Below are 24,338 nucleotides of genomic sequence, written 5' to 3'. Positions count from 1 at the left end.
TAGTAACCGGCATTTTCAGTCGTTCAGTCGGATGGGAAATAAAAATTAAATTACTTTTTTAAGTTTAATTTGTTTATATTCTTCATAGGGGTGGTATTTTGCATAGACCTCATTCTACGACCCACCACTAGTCGTGTGTCTTTACTATCGCAGGCCATCCGATAGTTGTTCTGCTCCATAAAGTATGTTTTTTGCTTTAACGTGAATATTATTACAATTTGCACAGAGAACTAAAGACTTGCAGACCTACAAGATCGGGATTTAAAATGTCGTAAAGTTTCCAAAGCGTACCGATCCCGAGATTAGCAGCTCCCGCTCCCGATATCAGGAGGGTTTCAAGAAATGTCAAGAACGTGAGTGCGGATTTGAAACCGGCCTTCCATTTTCCGTATTTATTGTACTTGTTGTTGTGGCACTGCACTCCAGAACTTGACGAAACATATTTGCTGATGTGTTTTGGCGAAAAGAAGCGCATTGAACCGCCGTATTAGCTTACGCAAGCAACTGGCCATTAGGGGTCTTCTCGATGACCGGCCTCTGAAAACCGAGAGTCCATCAGATCGTTCGTGAAATAATATTATCAGCATGCTTCACCTACTGCTACTTTTTCTGGCGGCCACGGGGGTCTCTGCCGAGGATTCATTGCAACGCATACGACGGGCCGCCATTGCCGGGGAAAAAGATCCTGCCCAGGCCATGCACAAAATCATTGATCTGGCCGACTGCCAGGACTTAAAAAAGCTCTGCACGCACCAGAAGTCCACAGATAACCTGTCCATGCTGGAGTGCGCGCTTACCTTTAGCTCTAGTCAGTTGGAGGAGCTTTCCGAGAGCTGTCAGCACGAGCTGTGGCTGCAACAGCGCCAGTTGCAGCTACCCGCCTGGATAGAGAACACTTTTCTTCCTGCATACTGCCCGGCAGAGCAGTCCAAGCTGGAGAGCTGTTTAAACTCTGTGCACATGTGGAGCTGCCTGGACCAGCAGCGATTGAAGTTGCCCCAAAACAACGCATGTCACCAGCATTTGCGAAGGGGTTACGAGGCTTTGGGTCAGGACTACAGCGCTGTGGATGAGTTTTACAGCGCTTGCGGCTCGCTCGTGGAGGAGCACAAGTGCGGGCGGCTAAACATCGACCACTTGCCATCGGTGCTGGCGCAGCTTGGGACGGTGCAATGCCTCCAGTCGAGCGCAGATAAGTCCAACATTGAGCCAGTCTGCATGAGCGCCATTAGCTCTATCGAGCTGCAGCGAGGCATGTTGGAACTTTTCCGGGTTTGTCAGAATGATCTCGCGGCTCTGTGCCCACAGGTAAGGAAATCAGATATGCAATATTAGATATGAAATTTTGTGAAACTTAATTTTTCTTTATTATACAGGAGAAGGTCGGAACTGCTGGTGCTTTTAAATGCTTAGTTCGGCACAAGAACCATTCTGCGATGACGCCGCAGTGTGCCTCTCAGATAACGCAGCGGGATCAGCAGATGGGTCGTGATTACCGAGTTTCGCATGGATTGGCCAAGGCCTGCAAGGAAGATATTAAGTTGTACCACTGCCGGCGTGGCGTCTCCGAGGACAAGCACGTGCGATTGGCTCAGATCTTACTCTGCTTGGAGTCGGTTTCCAAAAATGGGACCAGGTTAGCGCCCGCCTGTCTCACAGAGCTAATTGATCACCGTCGCATGCTGATGACGGACTATCAGCTTTCGCCAGAGCTTTTGAACGATTGCGCTGATGACATACCCAAGTTCTGTCCGGACGAGCACAAGGCGCAACTGGTGAATGGAGTGTCTAGTACAGGTGGCGAGATAATCCACTGCCTGCTGGAGCACGTCAAGGCCAGGCGGCAACAGCGACGAGTGACTGCCCAGTGCCAGCGCGGATTGGAGACTCTAATCAAGGTGAGCGATGCCGGTGAGGATTGGCGTGTGGATCCAGTGCTAAGAAGAGCCTGCAAACCAGTTGTGGATGTGGCCTGCAAAGATGTAGAGGGCGGTGAAGCGCGCGTCATGAGCTGCCTTGTAGAGCGCATCGGAACCCCAGTAATGCTCCCGGATTGCGAGCAGGCACTCCTTATTATCGAGTACTTCGTAGCCAGAGATTTTAAATTGGATCCCCAGCTCTACAAGCACTGTCGCGATGACGCAGTTAAATACTGCCGAGCAAAGAGGCAGTGGGACGATGTACAGAACATACAAATGGATCCGGAGAGAGGGCCTATGATACTGCCCTGCCTGCACCGTATGGCCTTTAGCGAGGATGAGACCCAGACATTACGAAAGGACTGTTTTAAGGAGGTCAAGCGGGTGATGCGTCAAAGAGCCATATCTATGGACCTTATGCCCGAAGTTGAAGATTACTGCCTTAACGACCTTTCGCTGTTTTGCGCGGATTGCACAGAAAAGGGCAGCGAAATGGAGTGCCTACAAAAGAACATGGACCAGCTGCAGGCGGAGTGCAAAACAGTTGTGGTTAAGTACACGGAGGAGGAGGCAGCCCACGTTGAACTTAATCCTGTCATAATGACTGTCTGTGGCGAGGCCATGCAGCAGCACTGCTCAGATATCCTCAAGAGTGGAAAGGATAATGGTAAGGAATAAAAGTAAATTCCTTAAAAGACCAAAATAAATGTATAAATTTACCTCAATCTTCACCAGGCGACATGATGGACTGTCTCATTGCACACAAAAACGATGCTGATCTACGGAAGGATCTCCGTTGCCGTGCTGCAATCGAACACTTTCAGATTATCTCACTGAAAAACTTCCATTTCACCACCAAGTTTAAGGAAGCGTGTCGACCGTTCGTGCAGCGCTTTTGTTCCTCCAGCGCCACTAAGAACGAAGTGGTGGCCTGCCTTAGCGAGGTAATGAGAAACGATACAATCAAGGCGCAGCGTCATCAAATACCCAAGGAATGCCGCCACCAGGTGAAAGCGCAGCTCTACCAGCAGCGCGAGAGCATGCAGCTGGATCCCAAGCTGGCCAATGCCTGCAAGCGGGAGCTTGAGCAGTTCTGTGAGGACCAAAAGGGGCCCGGTCAGGTGAATGAAAAAGCAAGTTGTCATAGTCATCCCTAACACCACTTTTTCGCATTACCACAAGGAAACAGCTATACACATCTTCGCAAAAGCAAGCGAAAAAATAATTTAACTCATAGCAAACACAGCAATTGATGAAATGCTTTCTTGCAAAAACCCAAGTCACCCATAAAAAATAAGTTACCAACGAAACTCCTATAATAATAAGTTAAATAAGGCAATACGATTTATATACCCTTGCAGGGCATTATTATTTCACTTAGAAGTTTGCAACGCTGTGAAGGAGTCATATTCATACATATGAAGTATATATACTATTAATCAGAATCAGAAACCGATTCCATCTAGCCATGTCCGTCTATCTGTCTGTCTGTCCGTTATTGCGCAAACTTGGCTTTCAGTTTTAAAGCTAACTTAATGAAACTTTGCAGTTAGTCTTCTATACACTCTTAGTCCTCTATAAGGCGGAACGGGCCGAATTGGACGACAATATCGTATAGCAGAAAATAGACAAATAGCCAATTTGTATAATTCCAAAAATTAAAAAGAATAGGAACTCTGAATCATATAGCTGTTATGGGAACAATCGAGAAATTAATACAATTAAAAATTATAACTTTTTTAGTTTTCACCAAATTTGAGATATTAAATTTCCTTTTAATATTTTATGAAAATTGGAAGACTACCTCATATAGCTGCCATAGAAACTATCGTTAAATGTGAGGGAAAATATAATAATTTTAGGTGACTGTAATAAGAGTAGGAATGACTTCGTTGTTTTTTAAATCAAACATATTTAATTTACATTGTATTGATCAAATTGCACCCTGCAAGTTAGCTGTCTTTCTTGTTTTGCACTTGATTTTTTGTGCTGGCTCTAGACTTGTTCCCAAGGTATTTAAACCACAGGAAGCCAAAGCGTATAAGAGCCTCGACAGTCGACAACTGTACATCAATCATTCTTTTCGCATACATACGCACTTTGGCATGAATCTTGTTATTATAAGGTCTATGTTACCACTCTATATATTGTAAAAATTTTTATTGCAGGCCTTGGAGTGTCTAGTGAGGAAGACGACCAGTTTGGGCAAGCCCTGTCACCATGCCATTTTCTTAGTGAAGAAATCTGAGTTGGGCGACAGCGGTACCGACTATACGCTTCTTAACACGTGCAAGGATATGATCTATAAGTTCTGCCCCAAAATTGATTCGGTTAAACTGCTCGACTGCCTCAAGACGTACAAAGATGACACGCAGTTCGACCAGCGGTGTCATCTAGTTGTAGTCAATCGCATGATCGAGCAAAATACAGATTTTCGGTTCAATCCCTCGCTGCAGAGCGCCTGTGGTAAGAACATTGACCGGTATTGCTCGAACATTGTAGCCAGCGCCTTACCCAACGAGGAGCTCAATGGAAAGGTGAGTTTAAATAATTTCGAAATCATATATGTAAATAAGTTATTTATTTTAAGCAAGGTTCAAGATATTAATTTTCTAAATCTAATACAATTTGTTTACAACTTTTAAACAGAGGCAATATCAAACTTAAGTACTAAGTTTTAACATATAATTTTTTTTAAGGAGATTTTTCTTGTTTTCCCATTAAAACTCCACATCATTTCGCTGTAGTCTGTCATTGTCTGGATCATCAATTGCCGCTGTCAGAGATTCCAACAAATCTTCACCTTTAGTTATATTTAAATTGAGTTTATTATATGGACCACTTGGACTGGTCAAGGCACTAAGTCCCTTAGGCACACCATCTATGGCAAACGATGTCCATAACTCCACCATTTTTTGGGACATCAATGTGTCTTGCCCTCTAAGAGGATGGGTGGCGAAAAGATATATGTTGTCATTGGAGTGGTGAACTCCTCCATTGAATGGATAGTGGGAGTTGCCGAACTCGTAGCCAAAGCGAGTAAATTCGCCTTCGTACTCGAAACTATACACGTAAACCGGCGTCGTAGGCTGTTGGGCAAGGATTTTGCTGGCCAGAGTTATCACTGGGGACTTCATGTAGATTGTCGAAGTGAGCTGCATAAAATTATGTTTTAGATTCCGTTGAAATATGTGTTTTCATAACAATTTTAATCAATACTTATTAGCAACTTACATCAAAGTATGAAGGCACAGCAAGTTTGTGGTCATTACTGTTAAGAACTGCTGGCTTGAAAAGCATTTTATGTAGTAAATTATCTGTCAGTCCGGTCTTATCGTCGATTAACATGTTATTGATGCCCTGAGAAATCTGGCGGACGCTCAATGAACTTACATTTGATATCTTGGTGATCAGAGCATCATAAAAGCCTAAAAAGTATGTAAAAGAATATAATGAACATTTTATTAAATTTACTTTTTGTTTAATTAATTATAATATTGCAACAAAACCTCTCTTAAAAGGTCAAAATAAAATTGACAGTTCCACCTTCAACTCCAAAAATTTCTTATATCTATTTTGGTGACGTGCGTGTAGCACGTTATGTTGGTATTTAATTATCCCTTGCCAGGGTATTATAATTTTAGTCAAAAGCAGTGAAGGAGAAATTTTCAGCCATATACAGTATATATATTCTTGATCAGGATCAACACCCTTATCGATCTAGCGAGTTTACGATTAATCTTCTATACACTCTCACTAGTTTATAAGGCGGAACGGGCCGGATCGGACGACTATATAATGTTGCTGCCAAGAAAATTTTAAGAAAAAAAAATATTTATCCAGTTTTCAACATATTTGCATATAATTTTAGATAGTGCCATTTTTAATTAATTAAAAATTTTAGTTTCAATTTTATAAAAATACTATATCGTATAGCTGTCATAGGAACGTTCGGAAAATTAATACATCAAAAATTATACATTCGCTGTTTTTCAACATGTTTTCATCTTCTCTAAGATATAGAAATTTGGCATTTTTCAGAATTTAGATTTTAATTTTCTACGAACGATCGTTAGATATAGAGGAAAATTCAACGCTGTAAATCTAAAACTGTTATTCTAAAACTGTAAATATAATAATTTTAAGTTTATTATAATCAAAGTAGGCATTACTTCGTTATTTTTATACCCTTGTAGGGTATTATAATTTCAGTCAGAAAAAGTATATATATTCTTGATCAGGATCAACAGCCGAGTCGATCTAGCCATGTCCGTTAGTCCGTCTGTCCGTTTCTACGCAAACTAGTCTCTCAGTTTTGAAGCTATCTGAATGAAACTTTGTAGTTAGCCTTCTATATACTCTCACTCGTATATATGTCGGAACGGGCCGGATCGGACGACTATAGCTGCCATAGGAATGATCCTAAACATTTTTACAGAAAAATGTTTAATTTTTCAGTTTTCAATAGAATTGGATCAAATTTAAAATATAGCCATTTATTATATATTTTTTATACTTTTCAATTTTGTGTAACATTTTATGAAAATCGGACTACAATATCATATAGCTCCCATAGGAACGATCAAGAAATTAATACAATTAAAAATTATAATTTTTTCAGTTTTCAACAGATATTCATCAAATTTGTTTTTTAACACAAATATATATAATTTATATGGTATGGATTCCTAGTCATAGACTTTCTATCTGCAAGGGTATATAAACTTCGGCAAAAAGGAAGCTTTCTTATTTAACATTAATATATAAAATTTATGTTGTACTAATTCCTAATGATCGAATTGCAATCTCCAAACTTCGGCACGCTGAGGCTAGCTTCCTTTCTTATTGGTTTTAAAAAATATTATAGCAATTTGTTTAAGTTTGAAATACACTTTTAAATCTACTTTTGTTTTGTTTGAGTAATACTTTCGCAAGAGGTTTGTATCCTCTAAAATGTTTTGTTTTCTAAAGCCACGAAAAAATAATTAATGCTGGGCCAGAATAATACGTGCTACTTTGTTAAAGCAGAGCTTATGTCATTACAGCGGTGCAGAAAAAATATATAAGTGAGAAAAACTTAATTTTAATAACTAGAACTGTTACTTACTTGCTAGTACAAAAGATCCATCATGTTCTGTAAACCCGGTTATTAGGGGGATTTTCCTTTGATAATTCTTTACCAATTCACTTGGATGATGTGACAGTATTCCTTGTAAATCCCCCATTACTGGCGAAAATGTCTCCGTTGTCGTGGCCTTTAATATATCTACAACTTTGGCGTGTCGTAAACATTTATAAAACTGCTCATTCTCGTCGCAATTGAGGCAACCCAACTGGCTACAGATTCGTCGAGCCTGTCCCACTGGGTCCTTGTTTATGGCCCAATGGGCTAAAATTGAACCAGATTGCACAATCGCTTGCTGAAATAGATTCTCTCCAGTTTTGGGACTCAACAGCAAAGCGCTGGCAACTCCGGCTCCGGCGCTCTGGCCAAAAATGGTTACTTTCTTTGGGTTACCACCAAACCGACTTATATGCAGTTGCACCCACTCCAGGCCCATTAAAATATCCGCAATTGGGGCATTTCCGGGAAACTCTTTTGTGTAGGTCGACAACCAGCCCAATGCTCCCACGCGATAGTGAGGTACGACTAGAACAATATCTTTCTCCAAAAGATAGTTGGGTGGATGATCCTCTGCGGAGCCATTGTAGTATCCTCCACCATAGATGTAGAACATAACAGGATGGTTGGCAGTAAGCTGTAATGGTCAATCAAAAATATTTACTTACCAGTTGCAATGCAAATATGTATTTGCTTTGCTGATAATTTACTAATATAAATACTTACGCAACGTGGTTGCAAAATTACCTTTAGATCTAAAAGTATTTACCAATCTTATACTTACATTTTTTGTATAGACTGACAAGTTAAGACAATCTTCTAGTTCAGCATCAGACAAGTCGCCATCCAGATTGCTTATCACCGGGCAACGTTGACCAAAGTTCAATGTGCTGATAGTGTTCGTCCAGGGGGATCTGGCCACAGGTGGCTATCATAGCCCAGAATAGAGAGTATAAGGCATTATAATCCGTCATAGACCCACTTATCAGCTAATACGACGTAATTCACAAAAGTAATTAAGGCTCAAAAGGTTGCAAAAATAACAATATAATTAAAATGTAAGGATTATATTCAATTATTTCATATTAGATGAATACGCTTTAGTATCTAGAATTTGATACGATTTTCAATTCGATGACTAGGGTTGTAAAAACAAAATTTGTTTTACCATATACTTAAAATATTGAACTCTCATATTTTTTCTCTTGCAACACACTAAGTTAAGTTAATCTGACATTCTTCGATGTCTATGGAATTGGGATACTTCGGAACTAAACTTCAAACTGCACTGGAATTGACTTACCAGAAAACGCAGCTCATCAACTGGTGGCTCGGCATAGGGAATGCCACGGAATTGCATAAAGGTCTGATCTGTCCAAGCGGTTCTCCCGTAATTTCCGAGAACTTTCCCCTGGTTGTTGGATAAATCCACAGTCACCGTTTGTGTAACTGCGTCTGCCCCGCCGTAGTTCCCGGTGAGAGAGATCACCAGCACAGCGGTTAGTGCAGCACCCACCACACCGCACAGCGTCAACATAACGTATACGCCTCGTCTACGCATAGCACTGGACTGATTTCGACTTTGCACAGCGAAAACCAAATGATTGTTGAACGAATGGTAGGCATGATTGAGGAGAGCCATTCACGGTGACGTGCCTGTAACGAAAAACGCTTCTTTGCTTTGGCAATACAGTGATGGACAGAAGAATAGAAATCGACATCCGTTGTTTACCAAACAAAAAATAAAAATCAAAGGAAGCCACGGTCAATTCTCATAAAAGCAAAATAAATAATTTAAGTTGGTCAGACATGGATAAATTTATTAATTGCATTACTATATATGTTCTTATTTCACTTCGTATACTTTAGAATAATCCCATATAAACGAGCGAGAAATTAATAAAATTAAAAACTATAACTTTTTCAGTTTTGAACAGAATTTCATCAAATTTCAGATATAGCCATTTTATACGATTCTACAATTTTATGTGTTTATGACAATCGGACGACTATATCATATAGGTGCTATACAAACGATCGTTAGATGTAGATGAAAAATGCAAATCTGTGAATCTAAAACTGTAAATATGAATGAAATGAAAGCAGGTATTACTTCATTGTTTTTTAACATAAATGTATTTAATTTATCATCGAAGTTCTATCTGCAAGGGTATATAAACTTCGGCGTGCCGAAGTAAGCTTCCTTGTTTTTTTTTAAATATTCACTTATATCTATTCTATTTTTGTTTCCGTCATTGTATGTATTTACGCTGAATAGAATTCCTAATCTTGAATATTTTCTTATCTGCATAACGTAATTTAATTAAATTCTTGTCAATTCAACAGACATTTAATAAAAGATTAAGCTGCTGAACGAGACAATTACTATCTCGTTTTTTATAGTAATTTGTTATCTTAATTACCTCTTAAATCGCAATTTGATATTAATTCCTAATTCTTTTAAACTTGTTAATAAAATGGGAAAAGTTTCTTATAATAAAATAAATACAATTGTAGAAACAATATTTTAATGTATTAATTAAAGGTCTTATTGTCAGAACCTTAAATAGAAGAGCGTATTATTTACCTTTTAATTGAAAAAATTAGTTTATTGAGAAGTAATTTACTTTTGAATTGCTTTCAATTAAACGGTTATTTGTTCAATTGCTTTGCAGGTTATTCACTGTCTTAAAGACAAGTTCCGGCAATCGGCGCTAGACGAGCCATGCGCTCAGGAAATGATAAAGATTCTGCAGGATCAGGCCCTTAACTACAAACTGAATCCCCTGCTTCAAGTATTCTGCAAGTCAGAGATACAGGAACTGTGTAAGGCCAACATGGAAGCCGACGAGCACGGCCAGGTGGCAGAGTGCTTAAAAACGGCCTTTTTGCAAAAGCAGATCATCAATAGACAGTGCCAGGTGGAGGTCGCCACACTGATCGCCGAAGCTAAGGCTGACATCCATGTCGATCCCATTCTGGAGAATGCCTGCATCGTCGACTTACTCCGGTACTGCTCCAAAGTGGCGGCCGGCAACGGTCGAAGTGAGTAGCTCTAAAATCTGACATTTATTGATTTTCAGTAATTGTTCCATTTATTTAAATATTACAGAGTTGAGCTGTCTAAGAACTCTGTTGAAAGACACTCCCAACTCGCTTGAAGCGGATTGTCGCGAGAAGCTGGAGCGTCGCATCGAGATGTTCCACAATGCGGACGATACGCTAGCTCTGCCCCCGGAGGATGTGCAGCAACTGGTTCAGCAGGTGGTCGCATCGCCGGCGCGCAAATTCTTCCTTGTGATACTAATGAGCGCAACCGGAATGGTCTTCCTCACCGGCATTTTCTTGGGAAGGGCCACCAAACGTGCAATGGGCTTAAAGAATAAATAATAACATAAATAGTCTTAGAATGTAGTTGCTGTGTGTAACTGGAGTGTGCATGTCTGTGAGCTTGTTGTTTTCCATTTGGCTAACCCATGACCCGGATTTAATCATCCCCTGCCCTCCCATCACCGTCCCCTCACTCTGCCTGCCTTTTGAATATTTTTATAAGCAATTCGTGGCCTAATCGTGTATAAGACCAAAACATAAGCGAAAAAAGATTAAATGATAAAATATGATAGTTCCATTCTTAGGACCTTCTTTTGTGTTATAATTCTTTTTATAAACATTTTTCCTGTACATTAAATAGTATTTTTGTAAACAATCTATCTTGCATTTTAAATACGCAATTGGGCAAAAGGTATGTTTAATTTGAAGAATGAAAACACACAGAAACAGGAAAAACTATTAAATAAGTACCATTTTTATTTATTATTAATTACAGAAAGTAAATTGATTAAGCAATTTTACGTTTAATTTATAAATCAAATACACAACGGGCCGTTAAAATGGGATTTGGTTAGGGTGCTCAACAGGTGGCTTGGTATTTTATTGCCTTAGTATATTTCTGTAAGCAGCTTGGTATATTTTGTGGACACACATTGGTATTTGCCAGTATGACCAGCTGCCGCGGAGGTATAAATCTGCTATTTTTCTGTGGGAGTGTAGCATTGCAATCGGAAAGCCTGGCAAACGCTGCCATTGTTCGCGAGAAAAAAGGTTCAAGCAAGCTAAACGAGTCTAAGAATATTGCACTAAATCGTCGGTAGTGTATAACCATAGTGCCCTAAAAAAGTGATCTTTTAAAAGTTTAATAATGGTGATGACTGAATTCCTATAAGAATTAGCAAGACCCAAGTAAGCAGACCAATTCATTCACATTGCCATACACCAACACAAATGCAGTGAAAACGGGTTCTAGTAAATAGCTAACGTAGCAGAAGTGCTCACAGTCGCGGTCAAGATAATAGAAAGCTTGATTATAAGTCCACTTAAAGACTTGGTATATGAAAAGAAAAATATCACGCGTTCATGCTTTCGGAACTAATCGGAAGCGGGGTATATTCAAATTATTTTTTAATAAAAAAAAATCCATTATTTCATAAAAAAGTATTACTTCAATTCTTAACAATGCTTGGAAAGTCGCAGGCTAATCTTGATTTATTGTTAAAACCAAAAGCCTAATGTATTAAAAATAATAATTCTTCTTAATAATAAACATATATATATGTATTTTTTTAAGTTTACGCCTATTTATACGCCGAGTTCTGTATATACCAACAATGGACGGCGTTAAGGTTGAGGCGTTCATCAAAAGCGAAGGTAAGTCCGTACGACTGGTCGCAGTCGAGTCAATGCACCTTGGAACCCAGTCTGACATTGCCATTGCCCTCTGACCTTGTAGAAAACCGAGGAGCGATGACTCTGATTGGAAGTAGCAGTGCGTCGGGCGGCGCCCCTTCAGTGGGAGTGGGCAGCGGTGCAGGAGCCGTGGGAATCGGAGCATCCGCCACGTTGAGCGTGGAACTGTGTCTAGTGTGTGGAGACCGCGCCTCCGGGCGCCACTACGGCGCCATCAGCTGCGAGGGCTGCAAGGGCTTCTTCAAACGCTCTATCCGCAAGCAGCTGGGCTACCAATGTCGAGGCGCAATGAACTGTGAGGTGACGAAGCACCATCGGAACCGGTGCCAGTTCTGCAGGCTGCAGAAGTGTCTGGCCAGCGGCATGCGAAGTGATTGTAATTTTCGTTTAAGTCGTCGTCTCAAGCAATTAACGAATCTTTGGCACAGCCAGAGTGTACGTGCTCCAGCAGTAAAAATCCATGAACATGAACTCAGTGGATATTTATTTAAGGAAAGATACTATGATGAGCAATACTAGTAAATTCAGTATAAACCGTAAACAGGTCAAACTTCTGTTAATCGAACATCCACATACCCATCCAAATATTCTTGTTGTAATTGCCTGTTTTAAATTTAATTACAGTTTGGTAATGAAATTCTCGCGAAGCTTCAAAACCTTGCTGATCGAAAGACCTACTTATCGCAACGGTAGCCTCACCTTACCTGGATATCCACTGCAATTACTTGCTCATCATATAATATTTGCAACTGTGGGGGCACAAAAACCTTTCCAACTAGCACACACACACGCTAACTCACTCATATCCACACCCTCACTCTCACCCGCCTGAAATGAATCATCGAACCGCATCACATCGCAATCCTACATACTTCTTGCTCCAATTAATTGCTTTCCGTTCTTGGCCACAAACATTTCTTTGATTTGCAGCTGTGCAGCATGAAAGGAAGCCGATTGTGGACAGAAAGGAGGGAATCATTAACGCAGCAGCAGGTGGCTCATCCGCTTCTGGTGGTGGAGGAGGCTCCTCCACTTACCTGTCCGGGAAAGCAAGCTATCAGTCTGGTGGGCGTGGTAAAGGGCACAGTGTCAAGGCCGAGGCCGCCGCCACGCCCCCTGTGCAGAGCACCCCTGCCACGCCGTTCAACTTGAACGAGAATTTGTTCCCAATGGGCCTGAACTTTGCTGAATTAACGCAGACCTTAAGTGAGTTCAAACTTATTTTTTTCGCTCTCTGGCGAATTGCAAATTAAGCGTTTTAAAAATATTTATAAACTCACTCAGTAAATTTATTTTATGAGTTTAATCGACTTAAATAGATCTTGGCCCTAATAAGAAACCTTTTTTTTCCAGTGTTTGCCACACAACAGCAGCAACAGCAACAACAGCAACAGCAGAGCGGCACATACTCCCCAGATCTTCCCAAAGCAGATCCTGAAGACGACGAAGATGATTCGATGGACAATAGCAGTACGCTGTGCCTGCAGCTATTGGCCAACAGCGCCAGCAACAATAATTCACAGCACCTGAACTTTAATGCTGGAGGCGAGGCACCGACGACCACACTCCCTACAACCTCGACAATGGGCCTTATCCAGAGCTCGATGGATATGCGGGTGATTCACAAGGGACTACAGGTGTTGCAACCTATCCAGAATCAATTGGAGAAGAGTGGGAATCTTAGTTTGAAGCCAGAATGCGATTCAGAGGCGGAGGACAGCGGCACCGAGGATGCTGCCGATGGTGAACTGGAGCACATGGACCTTGACTTTGAGTGCGGTGGAAATCGAGGCTCCAGCGCGAGCGATTTTGTGGTTAATGAGGTAGTATTTGAACAGGATCTGCTTACTGACGCCCAGTGCGCATTTAATGTTCAACCTCCGACATTGGTTCACTCGTATTTGAACATCCATTATGTGTGTGAAACGGGCTCGAGGATTATTTTTCTTACTATCCACACTCTTCGCAAAGTACCAGTGTTTGATCAACTGGACGCCCAAAGTCAAGTGAAACTGTTGCGAGGTGCCTGGCCGGCTCTCATGGCTGTAGCGTTGGCCCAATGTCAGGGCCAGTTATCGGTATCTACTATTATTGGGCAGTTTATACAGAGCACTCGGCAGTTGGCAGACATTGATAAGATTGAACCCCTCAAGATCTCCAAGATGGCCAATCTCACTCGCACCCTGCACGATTTTGTTCAGGAACTACAATCGCTGGACGCCACGGATCTTGAGTTCGGGCTTGTGCGACTAATCCTGCTCTTCAATCCGTCACTGCTGCAGCAGCGCAAAGAGCGCCAGCTACGGGGATACGTTCGAAAAGTTCAACTTAAAGCCTTATCAAATTTACGTCGACAGGGAGGAATTGGTGGTGAAGGAGAGGAGCGTTTCCATGCACTAGTGGCCAGACTTTTACCACTAAGCAGCCTGGATGCAGAGGACATGGAGGAGCTGTTTTTCGCCAATTTGGTTGGGCAGATGCAGATGGATGCTCTGATTCCATTTATACTGATGACTAGCAATACCAGTGGTTTGTAGTTGAAGGAAGAATTAAGAATATGCGGGGCGGGCAATGAAGCTGCGCAACGCCCACAAGCAAGACTGAAGATGGACCAAGTGCGGGCAATACACGTAGAAATTAGGAAAATCCCCATTATCTATATTTAATAAATATTTTATCAGACAATACTGAAACTTATAAGCCGTGAGCTTATTGTTATTCGCATTATAATTAAAAGAGGTAAATTTACAAGATAAAATAAAATATGTTTTTTAAACAATGTTTACAAAATTAAATTCTTAAGGATTCCGTTTTTGGGAACATTGGTGTATAATTTCTCTTATTATTTTTTTTTTTTAATAAAATTTCAGAGTTGATTTGGTTTTAATTTGATTCACAATAACTAAACATAATCAGACGGTTAAATTATTTTTTAAACTATCGAAATAATTAAGAAGTATCGTTATAGAAAAAAATCGCTAAACAATTTGTTTTTTAATAGAATAAAAAAACATGCATATGCCCAAAATACGCTTATATTGTAATCTTTAGTTTAATAGATGTTATAAAATACTTATTAGTTTCATTTAAGTTTGTTGTCTGCAATATCTAGATATTCGCAAGATTTAGAATTTTCACACGTCTAAAACAAAATGCAGGAGACCAGTAACGGACATTTTTTGGTCAACATTGATAATATAATTTAAAATTTTTTTTATTTCGATACTTTTTAGAAAAATATATGTTCATTGATAATCATAGCTTAGAGATGAGTGCCATCTAAACAGGCATTTAGTCTTTACAACTTAAAAGCAACCCTAAATAGACGTTATTGAGCTTCTGACTCATCCGGTATCTTTCTTGGGGGCTTGTGCTGCTTGTGAACCGCATCGTTGAGACCCTCACGATTTCTGGCAATCTCAATTGCTAGAAACTGAACGCGGAACACGAAGATTGAGTTATCCGGCGAGAATTCCTTAGTAGCATCAGCACGCATCAGAGTGCCATACGAGTAGTCGTCCATTTTATTAAACTTCTCCGCAAACTGCCGCCACTTTTGCTTCTCCACGTCGGATTTAAGGTTTTCATCGGTCAGGTGGCCCACCTGAAGGTCCGGAAAGTCCTGACGGAAGGTAGCATATATCTGGTCGTCGTATGGCGTGAGTCTCAGTTCTGAGGGGTGGACGCTGGTCAGCAGCTGCAGAAATACAAAACAACCATTAACAAACTATAATCCATACGATACAATATTAAATGCATTACATTAAAGTGAACCTCTGCATGTTCCAGAGCTTTCGCAGCCCACATTTCCTCCACTAAGGAATCATTACCAAATTCATCGGCTGGGCGCGAGAGCAGTGATGCTCCTTGCTGAAATATATGAACATAGTAAACAAACGGCTGGGTTCTTCAACTGATTACAACTTACCATCATCTCCATATTTGCAAATTATATTCTTTGAGGAAAAACTTTAAAACATTAGCACGTTTCTTTATTTATCGGACTGTGAGACCAGCCGCGATCAAGCGTTTAAATCTATACGTTTTTTGTATATAGCAAAGGCACTGTTTGCACTATAAAATCGATGACTTTTGGTGACTATCGAAGTATTTTATTCAATAGTTATGCGAAATTAATTAAACTTTATCATTTTACTTTAAGCAAACAAAATATATATATATTTACATTGTTTTCACATTCATATTTCATAAATTATTTTGTTAGCATCGGAAATAATGACCATCAACAACCGTAAAAACCTCTATAGTATCGCCAACGATATTTGATATATTTTTGGGGCGCATTTAATTAGAATATAATGTATAACGATAATATCGTAAATATTAGCATCATTTTAAAAAACGCATTAAAATAAAATAACGCCTTTACTTAGTTTATTTTATTTTGTTATGGCCATTTAAAGCCTACCGGTCTCAGGCTAAAGGCGATGCCTATCGATAGTATCGCATAGCGACGGATACGAAATCTGGTCAGGAATGTCACCCTATCTAGAAAAGAGGTTGGTATCATCTTCGAACGGTTCCCGCTCGCCCAGTAAATAAACATTTAAACAGCGAATTACAAATTTGGCGGAAGGCAGGCTCATTCTGGAGGGTGAATCGCATTTAAAGTCGAGCCAGCCGAACTTTTTTTTTTCAAAGCTTTGCAAATGCACCCCGGCGCTTTTGTTTTGGAGATAGAAATTTCCGTACATATTATTATGTCATCGAATCGCAGATTATTCCCATAAAGTTTTCAATCGTTTTCAATTCAATTCAATGTTTCGGCTTCAGGAATTTCATAATTTCACCTCGTGTGTCTGCTCAACAAAACATTTTAAAAAGTAATGTAAAATGTAAGAACTGATTTATTATCGAGATCACACCATCAGCCAAAAATTTCATTTCCATCAGGAATTTCATAATTTCACCTCGTGTGTCTGCTCAACAAAACATTTTAAAAAGTAATGTAAAATGTAAGAACTGATTTATTATCGAGATCACACCATCAGCCAAAAATTCCCTTAAATTAAATATTTAAAAAATTAAATTTTTTAAAAACTACCAGTTTCGTTAAGTTTCGAAGTTTATGGTGTTCAGTTTAAGTGTTGTCAAACGTCATTCTCTCGTATAAGGGATTCGATGTTTATTTACGTTACGTGTGCCAGTGGGCCGGGTTGAGAACCCACGGCTCGAACCAGGGTTAGCCGAGACATGGCCCCAGCCGGTGTCTAAATGCGCAGGACCTACTTGGGTCATAATAGTTGCTTGCTAATGCTTATGATTATTAAATCTATTTTTTTTAATCTATTTTTTTATTTTTCATGATCGCAAACTTCGATGTGATCCCCTCTACCACTTGTGATCAATAGATTATATTTTTTTCTATAATAAAATTTTTAATTTATTTTCATAAATCAAATTTTTGCTTAATAAAATTTATTGTAAAATAAAAAAAAGAGGAAATTTTTTGAAGGCATATAAAGAAGATCAAAATTTGGTCACTCGGTTTTTTGATCTATTTAGAATGTAGAGGGTGCTGTAGCACCAAACGAATTGCTTTGTCAATGGGCACTGCAGAGACATCGATTGACATTTTTATTATTTTTTTTTATTTATTTTTTATTTTTTTATTTTTCATGCTCGCAAACTTCGATGTGATCCCCTCTACCACTTGTGATCAATAGATTATATTTTTTTCTATAATAAAATTTTTAATTTATTTTCTTAAATCAAATTTTTGCTTAATAAAATTTATTGTAAAATAAAAAAAAAAGGACATTTTTTGAAGGCATATAAAGAAGATCAAAATTTGGTCACTCGGTTTTTTGATCTATTTAGAATGTAGAGGGTGCTGTAGCACCAAACGAATTGCTTTGTCAATGGGCACTGCAGAGATATCGATTGACAGGTGGAGCTGCTTAAACTATCATAATTATTTCTGCTACGAAATACAGCGCCACCTACCAATCGACTCTTCAGCAGATTAATCGTATTTTGAATTTAAACATTTAAAAGGCCCCATCTATATATAAAAAAACGTAATTAAATTTAAAATAAATTCATGTTTTTTCACACCACATCTCTGGTGTCTGGTGAGTTTTAATCTGAATATAACAAAAAAAATATTGATATTTAGTAAAACTGAAATTAAAGAAAGGTGTGGAAATTGTCTACATAAGAACAAATTCCCTCTGTTCGCTGATCTTAAAAATGTACCCAACAATTTTAAATATTTTGATTTTTTTCATACATCCCTGCATCGCATTTTTGTGGATTGTGGATGTTGTGGTCGCGTCACTGTTACGAGGTTATGACCACCCGTAAAAACTATATTTTGTGCAAAAATAAGCTAAAACAGGCTAAATAAAAAATAGAAATGCTTAACAAAAACAAGAATGTATACATTACTGTTTTCTTAATAAATTGAACAAAAAATTATTTCAGATTCGTACCGAAAACAGAAACAATTCGGAAATTAAAAAACGCTAAATCTAGTGGGAAAAGAGCTGCAGTACTACCGATTGTAGCCGCATCATAGTTGGTGCGCTCTCAAGTTCGGTTCACTGCTTGTTCTCCTTTGTGATTAAGAGATTATTTTACTTGCATCATACATTGTACATTCCCATATAAAATTTGACATCGTTGTTCGGTAAACGTGTAAAACTTAATTTTGAGAGTGATTATTAACAGAGTATAACACTACAAGAGACTAACAGAATTTTGCTTATGCAACTTTACATTTTTAAAGGATAACAGCGTTCTGCTAATTGAATCGCACTGTATAGTAACAGTGGTTATTATTTATTATTATTGGTTAAGCCAAATTATATAAACAAACATTTTTAGCGGTTACACTTTTCAAATAAGTTAACAAAATTTTGGTGCCAATTGGGTCAATTTCCGAAATTGAAAATATAAAGAAAATAATTCATATAATAATAATTTGTGGTTTAATTTCTTAGACTGCAAAACTATGTGTGAACCAAAACATTTAATTAAGATAACTATGTGGTTGCAAAATGTACGGTATTAGGAAAATATTACTAAACATGTGTATAAACCATATTATTTGTATTTCTTATAAAGTAAAACACTCGTAGTATAAATAGGATTTATGCATATATATCTATTTATTTATGTTTCTTATTTAATATATAGTAGAATGTGCTAGATAAATATTAAATTAAGCTATTTTTAAGGCTATAAGCTTTTGCACTTTTAAATATGCCAGCTTTAGCTTGAAGTAAGCTAAACTAGCAACACACGTTCGCGCGCGCAAGTTCAAAAAGTTTCAGTTCAAAAATTGCAATCAACGAAGGCGGTTGTGCCGCGGAAAAAATCGTCACTTCATAAATTTTCAAGGAGTAAATTATCTGCCGCGTCGTTGTGCTATCTTCAGAGAAATAACAAAATCGTCTTTTCATTTTAAATAAATATAAAGGCTTTGGATTGAATGTAATGTAACCAACATTTAAAAATGGCTGTTTTATCAGCATAGTTTATAGAGGCACTTATAAATTAATGCAAGCTTATTTGTTTACAACAAAAGGGTCTGATTCAAAATGCATGGTTTGAGTTTTAAACAGGTTAATGCGGAAAAACTCGAAGAATAATTTAATGCAAATCAAAAGAGCTAACGCACCGCCAGAAAAGAAAGTAAATGGCAAAACTGGAAAACATCGTACAAATATTTTCGCAGAAAATAACACGAAACAATTGATTTTGTTATCAAAAACAACGAAAAATTTTATAAAACCAGCGAAAAATCTCCACCTAAATTAGCGATAAATTCGAGAATAGTGTTTTGAAGGTACATGATATTGAAAAGTAAATCAGAACTACGCAAACCTCAGTAAAACCATACACGAACCTTACTTATGTACATACATATACATATATGTATGTACATATGTGAATTTTGTGCCAAAACTGCATTACGCGATATACATATGTACATAAGCTAATGAAGAAAGACGCCGCAAGTGTTTATTGCGTTCTGCTTTGCTTTTTCAACACAGACCAGACACACGCACGCACACAGAGACACCCACACGATCGCCGAGTGGCAAAAGTGCAACAGTGATAAAAACAAATGCACAACACAAAAAATCAAAGTCGGAAAAGTTTCACAATACAAAGGCGGCCTATGCATAAAAATGTCCAATTCGGCTCTGTGCACTTGTCACGTCGCGTTGCTGCAAAAAACCGCACTTTTTCGCTGCTATGTTTTTGTTTTGACTGCGCCGCGCACGCACTTTTTTGCCTCCCCCGGTAGTTTTGCCATTTCTCTCTTATTTTCGTCCCCCCTTAAAATAGCCATTGTTTTTATTTTGCAGATTGTTGAAAATAATTTCGTATTTCGGATGAGTTGCCAATTTGGGCATAAAGTGTCTTAAAATAGAAAGGCGCGGCTGATAAAACCCATCACTCTAGTTCGTCACGCGTGTCGCTTGTTCTTGTGTCTAATTATTAATTTTTTTTAACAAATAAAAAATATTTATATTTAGTAAAATTTAAATTGATAAATGGTCTTTAAATTCGCTGTTTTTAAGAACGTTCCCGAAAAATTTTTTATATTTTGATTTATTTCACAAATGTTTGTGTATTAAATGAAAAGGCGAATGGCCGTAATCCAAGACTCGATGAAATTAAAATAGTTTATGGAACGTAGAAAATAAATAAACTTGGATTCCCAAAACGTTATTATCCAATAACTTCCATATTTGTCCTCGAATGATGCTTGCTATAGTAGCTCTTATAGTTTAGGATATCAGCTATTTCACTCATTTTAAAAATATATATTTTATATCATTTTAGAAATAGATGACTATAATAAAGTAATAATAATATAATAATAATTTATTTTCCTAATATAGAAATCAACTGTACTAAATTTATCGAAGACTTAGAAACTTGCCATAAAAAAGGATCTAATAGATTTGAGACAACTTTGCCGCAATCTGAGGAAAGAATCCTCTTCAAATCTAGGGAAAATTTTCTTGAATGTTTGAAAAATTTCTTTATTTTGGGGCGATGTGTCTAAATATTGAAAACAAATTTTCTAAAATTAAAGGTGAATTGTTTCTTGCAGTTAGAAATGGGTAATTATGGCTGAATTAATAAAAAAATTTGTTACTTTTTTGGTAAGTAACTATGAAAAGTAGAGAAACGAAACAAAGCAAAACAGAAAGAAACGCCCTACTTTTGAGGAAAATAAATATATTTATGGTGGCTTGCCTTGTTTTATGGTGCCTTGCTATAAATTCAATGCAACCTTTTCTTAGTATAAGGGCGGACAATATATTTATGAGTGCACATATGTATGTATATTGTACATACATACATAAATATGTATGTATAAGGGATTTAACTCACAAAGGACACCTAAATTATGCAAATAATACATTTTTGGACCGCATTGGTATTTGTAGTTACTGCTATTGCATTACATTAGAATTTGCCCCACCGTAATATTGAGTCATTCCAACAAGTTGTTGATGCAGTCTTGGGCCGATTTTTCTATTTTCTCTCAGAGCTTGTTCTCCTATTCTCTGTTTTCCTGTTTCTGCTGCCTAATGCATAAATTACATTTTCCTTTTCGACTTTACCAGATTCGTTTAGCACCTTTTCAGCGAAAAGTTTCCAGCGGAAATTGTCAACAGAAATTGAAAAACTCCCATGTAAATACTCCGTACGTACTACGTACATTCGCGCTCGCACAGAGAGAGGAATACACACCCACACACACAGGCGCAGCGCTTAATAAAGATTAACGCATTTCTTATCAAGCGGTGATAGCAGGCGAAGAAGATGGAAAGAGAGAGATGGAGAGCAGACAGGGACAGAAGGAGCGAGAGCGAGAACAAGAGAGCAGTGATATCTTTTCTCTGCCTGATTAGCAGCGTCTAGTTTTTCTCGTATTATTTATTTGTTTTCTCGTTGGTTGCTGCCTTCATCTCCTTCCTCCTCTTCCTCTTCTTCTTCTCAACATCAGCAGCAACCGCCTACGAGCGTCGGCGCTGCTTGCTTTATTTTCGCGCCGCTGCTGATAAAATAAAGAACAATATTAATTTAAGTTTAAAAATAGAATTCGCTGCAGATGCCATTGCATGAATGTGTGCGAGCGAGAGATTGCGTGCTCTTGGCGGCTCTCTCTCTCTCTCTTCTCTCTCTCCTATATCACACACATGTTGATCTGCAGCGGCAGCGTCAATTAGCGAGAGAGAGTAAGGAAAAGAGAGAATGGCAGACAGTGATGCCAAAGTGTGATAAACATCATTATTTAGGACGAAAAATCTGAAATTTTATGCATTATTATAATTTCATTATTTTCCTGGTAAATGAAATAATATAATGCACAACACGGATCGTCTTTTAAAAAATTGTTATTCACATGCAACTTTTTCAGGAAGTGACCAGCTTAAATATTCGAAGTAAATTTTTTTTTATTTCGCATTTTTATAATTTTTCTATTCCAAACGCATAATTTTTCTTTAACAATATACAATATCGGTTTCCTTGATTTCCCGATTAAGATCTAATAAAGATAGGTATACCTACTTGCAGCGGGAAACAAGCTGAGATGGCCGCACTGAGAGGCATGTGGAGTCGCGCTCGCTTTCCGTTTGGGGCTTTGGGGCTTTCGGTATTTCACAGTATTATTCTATTCGCCTGCGCCTCAAGTTGCCTTTTCGGATTGCCAAAGCCGCGTGCGTCGCTCCCCCTACACACACATACACACACGCTCTCTCGTGCGTACACATAGAAAACGATATTATGCATATGTATGTTTAATATATATTTTTCTGATTGGATTGGGGCAAAAACAAAACCCAAAGAGTGCGAAAAAGTAAGGGAAAAATAAAGTAAAAAGCCGAACAGCGTTTTGAATATTATTCTGTGAGCGGTTTGTGTTAATAATTATAGTTGAATGAAAAACAAATTCCTATAAATGTGTTAACAAGAGTGTTTGCAGCCGCCGCGTTATAAAGTTTACAACAAAACGGCTCAAAAAATAACGAAAACTGGAATTTGTGATAATTGTTTTTTGAGTGAGTGAGTGAGCGAGCGAGCGATCCGAGCGAGGGGAGAAAAGTGCAAAGATAACAGATTTGGTTCGTTCTCCTGATAAGCGACTACAGCGCGCATCTTTATCGCGACCATAAAATTCGCTGATACTGCATAAAAAGTGTAATGTTGCAGAGCTCTGTATTTCGATATGCGAACGTTGGGAGATTAGCTTGGTTACCCGAGTGTAAAGCCCAAAAAACAAACACAAAAGACCATACTTTTCCATTATTTAAACTTTTTGTTTTTGCTCTAACGAAGGTCCATTGTGATTCCAGATTCTTCGTTTCAATCTCTCTCCCACTCTCTCTCTCTCTCTCTCTATGTCTTTCGCTGTCTCTATAATTTTCGTTTAACCTACCACAATGCGGTGCATTTTGCTCTTGTCTTTCTACTTGTCCGTCGTTTTCCATACAATTCCCTTTCTATAGAATTTACCGTAATGTTCTTTGCTCTCCCACTCGCTCTCTCTCACTCAAAAACAACAAACACAGTTACAAAATTGAAATGTATATTATAATTAACCGCATTATTTTCCGTATAAAAAGCAGAGCGGGTAAATAATACCAACCGCAACAACAACAAGCTCGAAGTGAACAATCGTAAAACGGCCAAAAGGCAAACCAATTAGGAAAAACAGTGCAAATATCTAAAAAAAAAAAATTGAGAGAAAAGAAAAGAACGCCAAGATCGTGTAAAAATAAAAAGTTTATCTAGCAAAGCTGAGCGCCGACGTGGGAGGCATCCGCAGTGAGAGCGTCGGATAAATATACATATAGGCGAAAGCGGAGAGTGGAGAGATCGGATAAGGAAGGCCAGTCCATGTGAGTAAGCCCAATCTTTATTAAGAACCTCAAACGATCTCTCGGAACCTTAGTGCATACCGATTTAGAAAATGATTAGCAAAAAATGTCTAGCAAAACGAAGACTTATTTTCTATCGAACTCGACGACTATAAGCTGTGTTCACCCTTGTTTTAAAATTAATATTTTCTTTGACGTAAAATAAAGAATAAGTAATAATAGACTTCGACTATACTCAAGTTCTTCTTTTCTATTTCTTTTTTTTTTACGAATATTACGAATCAGTGCGCTTTTTTTATCTTAATCAAAATCGAACGATAAACACCAACTGGTTGGCATTTATTAAGGTTTTTGTTTTATTTTCAAAAAGTATTGTCATTTTTAAGTGTTAACCAAATATTTGTGATATCAGAAATTTATTTATGTCTCATGGTGCAATGGTAACTGATTCAATAAACGTAAAACGTCTGAAAATTGAGTTATAGAATAAAATGGTAGAGATAATTTAGTATAATAGCACTTCTGTACGGAGTTTCTTTTTCTTCCAATTTTATCAATTATAATTCTTGTAAATTAATTTAATTGCTATGCATTCAATCTGCCTCTCAATCTTCGGTCAAAAACCAAAACTTTTTGGTAAACTGAAAGTCGAGATATTTCAGACCTCTGGTTGTGAGCATG

General features: G+C 38.1%; 5 protein-coding genes across 34 annotated transcripts in view; 3 read left to right on the top strand and 2 right to left on the bottom strand.

Moving 5' to 3' along the window:
• Positions 1–105: 105 nt before the first annotated feature.
• Positions 106–10,747, top strand: Glg1 (Golgi apparatus protein 1). 4 transcript variants are annotated; one of them, XM_086834548.1, is made up of 7 exons: positions 106–353; positions 427–1,308; positions 1,377–2,586; positions 2,655–3,040; positions 4,088–4,456; positions 9,717–10,086; positions 10,154–10,747. In XM_086834548.1, exons 2-7 carry the CDS (start codon positions 586–588, stop codon positions 10,429–10,431), a joined length of 3,336 nt encoding a protein of 1,111 aa, XP_086690674.1. In that variant the 5' UTR covers positions 106–353; positions 427–585; the 3' UTR covers positions 10,432–10,747. The 4 variants fall into 4 exon arrangements, with proteins under 4 accessions (XP_086690674.1, XP_020816564.2, XP_020816562.2 ...); XM_020960904.2 differs by having other exon boundaries at positions 131–353; positions 2,655–3,052; XM_020960905.2 differs by having other exon boundaries at positions 112–1,308.
• On the bottom strand, positions 4,484–9,356 carry Est-Q (Esterase Q). The gene is made up of 5 exons (XM_020960906.2): positions 8,345–9,356; positions 7,826–7,969; positions 7,027–7,678; positions 5,154–5,347; positions 4,484–5,074 (listed from the first exon to the last, which is right to left on the bottom strand). Exons 1-5 carry the CDS (start codon positions 8,681–8,683, stop codon positions 4,640–4,642), a joined length of 1,764 nt encoding a protein of 587 aa, XP_020816565.2. The 5' UTR covers positions 8,684–9,356; the 3' UTR covers positions 4,484–4,639.
• A 283-nt stretch (positions 10,748–11,030) lies between the features above and the next one.
• On the top strand, positions 11,031–14,579 carry Hr78 (Hormone-receptor-like in 78). 3 transcript variants are annotated; one of them, XM_020960083.2, is made up of 5 exons: positions 11,031–11,280; positions 11,666–11,745; positions 11,828–12,160; positions 12,715–12,990; positions 13,138–14,579. In XM_020960083.2, exons 2-5 carry the CDS (start codon positions 11,706–11,708, stop codon positions 14,319–14,321), a joined length of 1,833 nt encoding a protein of 610 aa, XP_020815742.2. In that variant the 5' UTR covers positions 11,031–11,280; positions 11,666–11,705; the 3' UTR covers positions 14,322–14,579. The 3 variants fall into 3 exon arrangements, with proteins under 3 accessions (XP_020815742.2, XP_020815744.2, XP_020815743.2); XM_020960085.2 differs by having other exon boundaries at positions 11,054–11,280; positions 11,828–12,154; XM_020960084.2 differs by having other exon boundaries at positions 11,093–11,481.
• A 403-nt stretch (positions 14,580–14,982) lies between these two features.
• Positions 14,983–15,895, bottom strand: LOC110190184 (protein PBDC1). Its single transcript, XM_020960532.2, has 3 exons — positions 15,713–15,895; positions 15,547–15,654; positions 14,983–15,481 (listed from the first exon to the last, which is right to left on the bottom strand). Exons 1-3 carry the CDS (start codon positions 15,722–15,724, stop codon positions 15,113–15,115), a joined length of 489 nt encoding a protein of 162 aa, XP_020816191.1. The 5' UTR covers positions 15,725–15,895; the 3' UTR covers positions 14,983–15,112.
• A 3,183-nt stretch (positions 15,896–19,078) lies between these two features.
• Positions 19,079–24,338, top strand: part of LOC110189834 (Guanylyl cyclase at 76C) — a 39,583-nt gene continuing 34,323 nt past the window's right edge. For 2 of the 25 annotated variants that reach the window (XM_086834545.1, XM_020960031.2), the window contains exons 1-3: positions 19,081–19,242; positions 22,354–22,571; positions 23,406–23,678. The gene's annotated coding sequence lies outside the window, so the exon portion shown is untranslated. Of the gene's footprint in view, positions 19,243–22,353; positions 22,978–23,402; positions 23,679–24,338 lie in introns of those variants that run through there. The other 23 variants (XM_086834526.1, XM_020960030.2, XM_086834538.1 and 20 more) reach the window with 16 other exon arrangements.

The sequence above is a fragment of the Drosophila serrata genome, unplaced genomic scaffold (assembly GCF_035046125.1).
Source record: "Drosophila serrata isolate PLE 108 unplaced genomic scaffold, ASM3504612v1 contig_272, whole genome shotgun sequence".
Taxonomy (NCBI): Eukaryota; Metazoa; Arthropoda; class Insecta; order Diptera; family Drosophilidae; genus Drosophila; species Drosophila serrata.
Note: the sequence above shows the minus strand (reverse complement) of the source record. Positions and strands in the feature narration are given on the sequence as shown.